The sequence below is a fragment of the Sinocyclocheilus rhinocerous genome, unplaced genomic scaffold, assembly GCF_001515625.1.
Source record: "Sinocyclocheilus rhinocerous isolate Xijiao unplaced genomic scaffold, SAMN03320098_v1.1 scaffold2051, whole genome shotgun sequence".
Lineage (NCBI taxonomy): Eukaryota > Metazoa > Chordata > Actinopteri > Cypriniformes > Cyprinidae > Sinocyclocheilus > Sinocyclocheilus rhinocerous.
The window spans coordinates 198200-208457 of record NW_015662256.1 but is presented as its reverse complement, the minus strand read 5'-3'; the positions used below and the strand labels follow the sequence as shown (position 1 = coordinate 208457).

At 40.2% G+C, this 10258-nt stretch overlaps 1 protein-coding gene across 1 annotated transcript in view; it reads left to right on the top strand.

The window, feature by feature from the left end:
• The window catches only part of cyyr1 (cysteine/tyrosine-rich 1), a 22188-nt gene that overhangs the window by 1982 nt on the left and 9948 nt on the right, over positions 1–10258 (top strand). The window contains exon 2 of the mRNA XM_016538056.1: positions 4840–4939. Within this exon, the coding sequence (XP_016393542.1) occupies positions 4840–4939 (100 nt within the window). The remainder of the gene's footprint in view (positions 1–4839; positions 4940–10258) is intronic.

Genomic DNA, 10258 nt, shown 5'->3' with positions numbered 1-10258 from the left:
CACATAGACATCAAAGGGGGCTTGAGCACCTGCCCTTTTTCTTCCTTGAGAGAAAGTGCCCTTTTTTCTGGGGAGTTTTTTTTTTTTTTATAAATAAAATAATATATGTATTATGTGTGCGTGTGTATGTTTCTGTTTGTGCACAGCTTTCTCTGTCAAACAAATAAAAAATCAAAATATCAGGTCGGGTCGGGTCGGGTCGGGAAATGTTGAGGTTCTGTCGAGTTCCGATGCCTTTCTTTCCTCCGCGTCTCCGCGCAGGCGCGCAGCACAGCAGTGTAGCACACACTGATTACAGACTGGCAGAGAGCCGCAGAAGTGAAGCCCTCCCTCCCTTCCCAGTTGTGTTTGTCTCGGTGTGGTGGTGAGTGGTGATGAACAAAAGACTAAGCTACCTGTGCCTCCAATTTACAGCTAATTATCCAAAAGACGAAATGCAAATATAGTTAATTTGTCTAGTTACCATCCATGACTCATGAGCTACCATGTAATAAGTTAGCTAAAGTTTAGCTAAGGCAATATATTATGGGCATATCAGGCTAACTTAATGGAGAAATGACAGCTGAATACAGTAAAATTAATAACGTCATCAGAATCGCCACATTGATATGCAAATCCGTTAAGTAACTAAAATGCGCTGATTTGCATACATTTGACACAAGGCATTGCAGATGAATAGGATAAACAAAATAACTAAAGCATATCACCACAGAACGTCCCCAGTTATTAGTTAATGACTTACATCAAGAGACTTTTCCTTGAAATGTTATGTTTATATATGCAGATAGCTTGTTTTGGCTATTTTAGAAGAAATCTACAGAAGCAAACAGATGAGGGTAGTAGGCTTAAAACAAACACCTTAATGTGTATTTTGGAAATTTCCTTTCCATTAGACCAAAAGAAGACATAGAAGCAAAATAGACCAAAATCTCAAAATTGAACAGTACATGAAGTGTCCTGCCTTAAACAATAACTTCATAATTTTGATCTCAGGCTCCTCATCATAATAACTATCCATTCTTCATGTTGTATGCTGATAGATCTTAACAGCCCTCTCTCAAATGTGAAACAAAGTTCTTGTCACCATCAGTTTGTTTGTGTGTGTGTGTGCGTGTGTGTGTGTGCGTGTGCGTGCGCATGGTGCAGTAAGTGTAATTATAACAACATTGTGAACTGATTATTTTGTAGACATCTGTTGAAAAATGAAACAACTGGGTGAGTGTGAGGGAATTAAAATAAATTGGTAAGTAAGTCAGAGTTGTGTTAATATATTTAACATTTTGTTTAGGAAAAAAATTAAAATAAATATGAGAAGTGCCCTTTTTTCCACTTGAGCCCCTGCCCCTCAAAATGTCTGTGCACGTCCCTGACCAGCAGTGTAAATTCAATCGTGAAATGTGTCGTAAAGCACTCTTAATCACAGATCAATAGCATTTGTTGCCAACATAAATCCAGCAGGCGTGTTTGGTGCATTAAAGAGCTCTGAGCAAGAAGAAACAAATGAGAGCTGATGATTCTTTCTGCAGGATCAGACTCGTTTGTCATTGGCAGGAATGATGGGAACAGACGAACTCGGCCCTCCAACACAACACTAGATACTAAGACATACTGCAGACTGCATGCATAGAGGCGGAGGTTTTGATCATTCTGATTGATCGGTTTTGTCTCAGTTCATGTTCCTAATGCATGTTCTTAATTTCAATGCACACAGTAATGTTCTCAAAGTGTCTTTTGTCTTTACAACTGACAAGCCTGAACAACTGAAACAAAAATATAATATCCCTTATCATTATCTGTCTTGTTTTCCACTAAAAATATCCAAACATTTTAAACAATATTTTCTAACTAAAATTAGTAATGTTTTTGACCATAGTGGAAGAACATTTATGTTCATATTTTTGTTTTATGAAGTTATCTGAAAAATTTGTGTGCATTTTTTTGTTATACTCTCAAAATTAGATGCAAAACTTGTGTTGGAATGATGCAATTTGTGTGTCATAAGCAGTGGAAGGCCGTGCATTTCACACGTAGGCCTTCTGCGGTGTCCTACCTGAATTAATTCACATCAATATGTCGCCATGGCTATAGAAACCATCAATATGATACAGAAATGCAGTATAACAGGGCGTTGCATCACAGACAGGTATCTCATGTAGCGAGAATGAATGCCATTACTAAAGCAAGAAACCCAATTAACACAATTCGACAAGTTTCCTTTCACTGCAGCCACAGCTGAACCACATATATCATCTCTAGCTAAAGAATCAATATTAACCTAATCAAAATGACTAAAATAGTCCACCACGATGTTCTTACAGACATTTATTAACTGCTCCAAGCGTCGGTACTTCATGGCTCCTCGAGGTGGTGCTCAACACATGAATGAGGGAAACGTGAACATAAGTTAACTAGCCTAAGAAAAATAGTTTTTTTAAGGGGATGGCTGACAGCAGTGTGAGTAAATTAAATAACAGATCAGATGCCCCAGCCACGTTTAAGTCCAAAGTCTGGACCCACCTCGGCTTTTATACCATTGATGGGACAAACAAAATCAACAAAGAGTACGCTATATGCAAGAACTGCATTATTTGCATGTGCTTTAAACTTAAAGCCTTGCCGTTTAAACTTTTCATTCGCGTGCTGCTCTGACTTGCTGTTCTGAGCGCGTACACCTGAGGCGCGCGCACGCTAAAAAGCGTAATCTTTCGCGGCTGATTGAGCTAATACTGTCAAAAACACACAAGGTTTACATATAAACACAGTTGGTTATGTCTAAAGTGAAAGTAAAGAAAAACGGATGCGTGCAGCTCTTAAAGTGACAGTAGACTAATTGTTCTAAACATGCTGCCTCTTGTCATTAAAGGGATAGTTCACCCAAAAATTTACTCACTCTCATGTTGTCCCAAACCTGTATTAATTTCTTTCTTGTGCTGAACGTAAAAGATATTTTGGGTAACCAAACAGTTGCTGGTCCCCATTAACTTTGATAGAAGGAAAAAAATTCTATGGAAATCACTGGGGACCAGCAACTGCTTGGTTACCCACATTCTTCAAAATAACTTTTATGTTCAACAGAAGAAAGCAACTTGATAGTGAGTAAATGATGACAGAATTTTCATTTTTGCTGAATTTTGACAGAATTTTCAGCAGTTTGGACATGAATGAAGAGAGGAAACCACAGGCATTTTGTTTTCATAGTTAGATATCGTGATGTATGATTATAGGATCGTCTAGATATATATAAAGTATCGCAGAATTGCTGTGTCGTGATACTATTGGTATCGTGAGCGATGTATCGTATCGTATCATGAGGTACCCTGTGATTCCCACCCCATGTGTTTTAACATGTACCTGCCAATTTAACATACTCCTAGGACTTTTCATCTTCACGACGAGTCTCCTCACTGGTCTGCCAGTGCCGCTGCGGGAGGAAAAGGCCAGTTAGCACAGCTTGACTCGGAAATTAAGCGCTTAGATTCTTATGGAAACTTAAATGTTCCTTTATATCTTGCACATAACATCAGAATAAAACATATAAAGTGATTAAAAAATCAAAAATGAAAATTAACCTACCATGCTCTAGTGGGCTTTCATCTTCACGATGAATCTGTCACAGAGCCGTTGCCGAGGAGGTGTGTGTTTGTTTTTCACGGTCATTTAGTACTACTGTATTTAGATTTACAGTAGGCCAATATTTTCCCAGAATGTATTGGAAATCAACAATAATACTGTTCACAATGTATACAGTAAGAAAAGCTGAGAATACGGTAATTATACTGTGAAAACAACAAAAATTATTTACGGTGTGCTGTTTGCTACCTCTTGACTACTAGTATGCTCTCTGACCATCCTATCAAAGGACGTGAAAATGCCGACGTTATTGTACGCCTGCTAGATGGCCCCGGTGTCATCAACTCAAAATCTGATTGGTTAAACCGTGCCATTTATTTTAAGTTACAGTTGCCCGCACTGTTGATTCTGAAGGCCTCAAGGCTGATTTCTTTGACCCTGGCAACACATGATTGCTGAAATATGATTGCATAAAAGCTCTAATATAAACATAAACATAAACTACTGGAAGCAGCGCAACCAAGAGAAAAGCTATGAAATGAAGAGAATAGACTATTGGGAATAATTTAATACACATTCATGGAAAAAATATATTAAAACTAAGTCAGTGATTCTGATGTGTTTAGGCCAGCAGAGAAGGCCTTGCTGGCCCTGATGGCCCACCACAGGTCATAAGACTGGGTTGAATTTCATGGAATTACAATTCACTAGGCAAGGCATTTAACCATTTCATACGCAATGGTTAAAGTGCTTCAAATAAAAAGTATTTCAAAATAATCATAACAGATGATATAGACATAAAATCAACAATAAAATTTCATTACTTGAAATCAAACAAACATTAACTGAAATAAAATACATTTTCAGCTAGTTGCCAAGGCAGCATTTCTCATTTTTTAGTTATATATATATACTAATATATATAATTTAGTTATATATATATATCTATATATATATATATATATTAAAAAACTAATAAAAATGACAAAACACAACAGAATTACTAAAACTTTAATTAAACTTAAATTGAAAATGGAAAATATAAAAATTAAATCTAATTCAAAATATTACTGTAACTAAAACTGCTAAATACTAAAATAACACAGATCGTGAATTTCCACTACCCTAATGCACATCACTAAATGGTGAAAATGTGAATATATTTATGATGCCAGTGATACTGTAAATCAGTTGACACTGAACAAATATTCTTATTTATTTCTTATTAATATTTTATATCAATCATATTGTGTACGTGTGTGTTGGTAGGTCATGGAGACGCTCAGTGCGACAGCTGTATTGAGTACTGCTGTGATGGGGTTCCTCCTTTCTGCTGCTCTTACTATGCGTATGTGGGAGACGTGCTCTCGTAAGTACACACACATATACACACAGACACACACACATGTTGGGTTTCCATGTTTTATGGGGACATTCCATAGGCGTAATGGTTTTTCGACTGTACAAACTATATTTTCGATCGCCTAAATCTACACCTAAACCTACCCCTCACAGGAAACTTTCTGCATTTTTAGATTTTCAGAAAAACTTAATCCTGTATGGTAAGTTTGTTTCCTCACAGGGACCAAAAAATGTCCCCACAAGGGCAAGGATTTTGGATATTGCCATCTTTGTGGGGACATTTTGTCCCCATAACGTAGGGAATACCTGAACCACACACACATACACACATTCTCTCTCACACACACGCATGCTTTCAAAACACACACACACACTTCCTCACTACTGCTGTTTTACTCATGTAAAACATCAGCATTGAGTTGACCTCTGACCTCCCCTCCCCCTCACACACAGCTGCTTGTTCACTTCAATCTGAAATCCAACCCACATCCCATAATCAACCCTTGTGTCCAATTACATCAGGGAATTCTGATGCCATTTTACATAAATCAAACTATTTTTTATGACCACAATGGTGTTAAAGTGATACAGTTTTTTTTTTTCAATTGCTAACGAGCGTTTACCAATATTAAAGTACTTTTTCTAGACTCTTAACACAGCAACCTACATCACACAATTAGCCAAAAAGTAAATTTTCTGGCCAAAACCACATTTTGTTAAATAAATACAAACTCTACATTTCAAAATGTTGAATACCTTTTTCTACATAACTCTATCAAAACACAGCAAACCCGATTCAAAATCGAGTCATTTGGTCAAAAGGTGAATGGGGCTCTAACCAGCTCAAGAAAGGGCACGAAGCAACCGCGCGAAGCCCTCACCATATAGGATTTTAGAAAAGAACGCAAAGAACTAGCGTGCGAACTTACCACAATGTGGATTTTAGAAAGTGCACAAAGCCTTCACGTGCACACTTACCATAACATGGATTTTAGGATACCGTTCTAAGGGGCTCTCGTGGCACTCTGAAAGAGCAGCTCATAGATGGAATGGTGCATCCCAAAACCAATATGTTTGAGAGTCACCAACTCGATCTAAGGCATAAAGCTGGATTGGCTAGCAGTAAATCTCTAGCTGAGGGGAGGGGGAGGGGGGGTGACTCTAGCTTGACTTACTTTTTCTACATAACTCTATCAAAACACAGCAAACCCGATTCAAAATCGAGTCATTCGGTCAAAACATTAGCACTACTTTTGTATCCAACAGGAACATATAGTCAATCATAGCACAGTGACTGTCAAAATACTAACAGTTGATGACTTTACAAAAACGTCTCAGGTTACTTATGTAACCATGGTTCCCTGAGTAGGGAACAAGACACTGCGTCCTCTAGGGGGTGCTATGGGAAATGCCTCGTCGTGACCCGTGTCTGAAGCATACATTCAAAAAAACACCAACAACACGTTGGCCGGCGACAGCCCATTACGTCACTACCGGTGCGACTATTAGTATAAATAGGCGCCGGGAGAACATGTCATTCACTTCTTCGTCTGAAGCTTGCGTTCGAAGCATGGCAGGAAGCCTAGAGGACGCAGTGTCTCGTTCCCTACTCAACCTTCCTTTCAAGAGAACTTCGAACTGCGTCCTCTAGGGGGCGCTATGGGGAACGGTATACCCACGCCGCCATGCTGAGGGGAATGCGGGCCAGAACCATGGCGAGCACTAAGTACCAACTTTACCATTTTCATGGTGAGTTGCCCCTGGGACGTCAGACGGCTGTCCGTGACTTTATCCCCTACGGCCAAAGGCCTAGGCTACATACCCAAACTTATCTGTTAGGGCCAGACTCCTGGGCCCGGGGTAGAGCTCCAGGCTTGGAATCAAAATGGATTCCTTTAAGATAGAGAGATAGCTAGCCAGCGTCTCTTCTACAGGGGGCATCCTCTCATAGCCGTTTTCACGCATCGCCTCGATGTTGGCATAACTCGTATGCTGGAACCGATAGATGCGTGAGGAAAACGGCCTCTTCCATTCCTTCTCGATCTCAGTATGCAAATCAGGAAGAAATGGAAGGCTCACCTAAGCTGGAGGGTTATGGCCAGAAAGAAAACGCTCATCGAGTCAACCTCGCGACGTCACTTTCTTGGGCCGCTTCCACGGCAAGTCCAGCCTCGCCGTGGCACGATCCATAACTTCCAAAAGCTCATCATACGCAGGGCAGGAGGATGGAAAACCCCTCTTCAAACTCATCGGCCAGATCCACATGCGATCCCCACAAGCTCATTCTCCTCCGTGCCTCAGCAGCGGCGGGTCATAAACCGCGGGAAGCAGATGGCTGCCCCTCTTTTCTTGAAAAAAGAGACAAACGAGAGTGGAGTTTTTTCTTCGAAAAACGCTCACAATGCACGCAAATTGCCCCCTCAAGGACATCGCGTGCGTGCTCCTCGCCCAAACAAAAAACGCAGAGATCGTGTGTGTCATCAGGTGTCAAATAGCGATGACACGGATGCACACATCCTCTAAACGTTCTGCTAGTGCTCGCCATAATAATAGGATAGAGATCGCTCTTACCACGTTCAAATGCACGCTTCAAACAAAACAGTCATTGAAGACGAAGAAGAGAATGACATGTTCTCCCGGCGCCTATTTATACTAATAGTCGCACCGGTAGTGACGTCATGGGCTGTCGCCGGCCAACGTGTTGTTGGTGTTTTTTCAATGTATACTTCAGACACGGGTCACGACGAGGCGTTCCCCATAGCGCCCCCTAGAGGACGCAGTTCGAAGTTCCCTTGAAAGGGAACTGCATTGCTTGTCATGTTTCAGTTCTACCTGCATATAGGCAATACAAAAATCCATTGTTTTTTGTAATTTAGTTACCTTCAACTGAAACCCATTTTACATTTTTAAAGTGTTGAATTTGTTCATTCTTGGCAATGTACTGTCTAAAACTGAATGAGTCATTACTTTATAGAATATACAATAGAAACAATAGGGTCCTTTATGCAGAAATTCAGTTGGAACCTTGATTGAAATTGCTTTCCAGTGGGTGGGGGGGACTATTCTTCCAAATGAGACTGGAATCAACTATTTCTATTATCTGTTTCTTAAAAATGCTTATCAGTTGTTACAATATTTTATATAGAGAGATTGTTTCAATACTTTTGAGCTGCTGCTGTTGTTGCAGAAGTAGAGGTTTTGCACTATATTTAAAGTTTGGAACATTAGGTCTTAATTTCTGTCATGCTGTGTTTAAGCATTTGTAAAAAAATAAATAAATAAATAAATAAAAAAGATGAGAAAGATCCATGATTTGGGAATGGGGTAAGCTTGTGTGAAAAGAAACTTTAAGCATTTTAGAAACATGTTAATTGACTGAATATTGTGTGAAAACAACATGAATTTGTTAATGGTATGATAAGAACAGACCAATGTTGTGCTAATTGTGTATAAGAGTTGTGAAAATGTGACTACAGACTGGACAAAGGGATGTTTGCAATTGGAAAAAAACTGTAAAAGCAACTTCAGATGATTTCACCTATGATCTTTAATATCTTCATTGTTTCTCTTATTTGGAGACTCCCAACTAACAAGGAATATTCTCAGAACATTGTGTCATGGTTCTCTCTAAGTTATGAACAATAACACAAATGTAACATTCGTTTGAAGTTATCTGGTCTTTATAGTTGGTGTTTTTTAAATTGCTTACACAGTTTCTGAAACTATGGCTTCTTTTCTCTAAACTCTACACACAAAACCACAAAACGTGCACAAAACATGCAAAACATTAAGCATCACTTGCAAAAGCAAATACTTCTTTTAAAACTATTTTAACTAAAAAAGCTGTTTTTGCATAGTAACTCTACACACAAACATCAAATGTTTAGCCATATACATGTCAAACTACACACAGATATGACGAATGTAAAACACTACTATCTTCTGTCTTTTGCTTGTTCAGTGTGCAGTGGAGTTTACAAGAGTTTTTCTTCATTTGGCTCAATTTCCTAAACCATTCATTCAGTTCTCGAAACAAAGACAAATTTCTCAAAACTTTTAACACATTTCACCAATTTTCACACACATTCCAATTTTCTGCAAAACTGATGCCCTCATTTTGCACGAAAGTTTGAGGTTTGTACAAGTTGGTGTGTAGTTTTGTGATTGTGTTTATAGTTGTGAGAAAACAGTGAATTTTGTTATATATACTTAGATGTACTTGTAAAAAAATACACTGTAAAAAAATTGCAAGGGGGTACAAATAATTTACAGTTTTTCTGAATTGCTAAAACACTAAACCCCAATCTCTGAACCAAATTCTTACTAGCTTAAACCAATTTGTAGAATAAAGCACTCTTTCTGCTAAACCTTAAACACGTTCAGGCAGTTAGGCTCTATTTGCAAATCTCATGCACTCTTTTTGCAAAACTCTAATTGCCCCCCCAAATTGTTAGTCATGGAATCCCTGATGTCGGCCCAGCTGCAATTGAACGCTTAGCCAAGTGCTAAATACCATCAACGGAGACGTCACGTCGGATGGCCGACAAATTGGGATCTCGCTTAGAGAGACCAATCTACTTCGAGTGTAAACTAAACGAGCCAATGCACATTGGCATGCGATTATTGCGTCAGCGTGAGTATAAGTAGGCAGCCGGCTGGTCTGAGGTCCTGAAGCTTTGCGTCCGGTCTACGTAGCACCTTAAGGCTCGGACGGGACAGAGCCAAGCTAGGGCTGGGTCTGCCTCCTCTGGGGGCAGCGCTTGCAGGCTCACCACCAGATCCCTGAAGGGAGTAGTGGGAACCTTGGGCACATAGCCGGGCCGGGGCCTCAGGATTACCTGGGAGTCAGCCGGCCCGAACTCTAGGCACGAATCGTTGACCGAAAATGCGTGCGGGTCCCCTACCCTCTTGATGGAGGCCAATGCAAGCAGGAGCAGAGTTTTCATTGACAAAAACTTCAGCTCAACTGTCTACAAAGGCTCAAATGAGCCCTGCTGTAGTGCTCTGAGCACTAGAGACAGGTCCCAAGAAGGTATGGATGTCTCGTAGACGGTGCTCTCGCCGAAGTGATGGTGTCAACTACCTCTTGGGGTAGGTCACCTAGAACCTCCGCTAGGTTCACCTTGAACCTTCAGACATGAAGTTTCCAGAGGTCTGGACGCGGGTGCCACAAAGTCTCTGAGCCAGTAGATCCTTCCTCAGAGGAATCTGCCAAGGAGGGGCTGTCACGAGGAGCACCAGTTCCAGGAACCAAGTCCGAGTGGGCCAGTAAGGCACCACGAGCAGGACCTGCTCCTCGTCCTCCCTGATCTTGCACAGTCTCTGT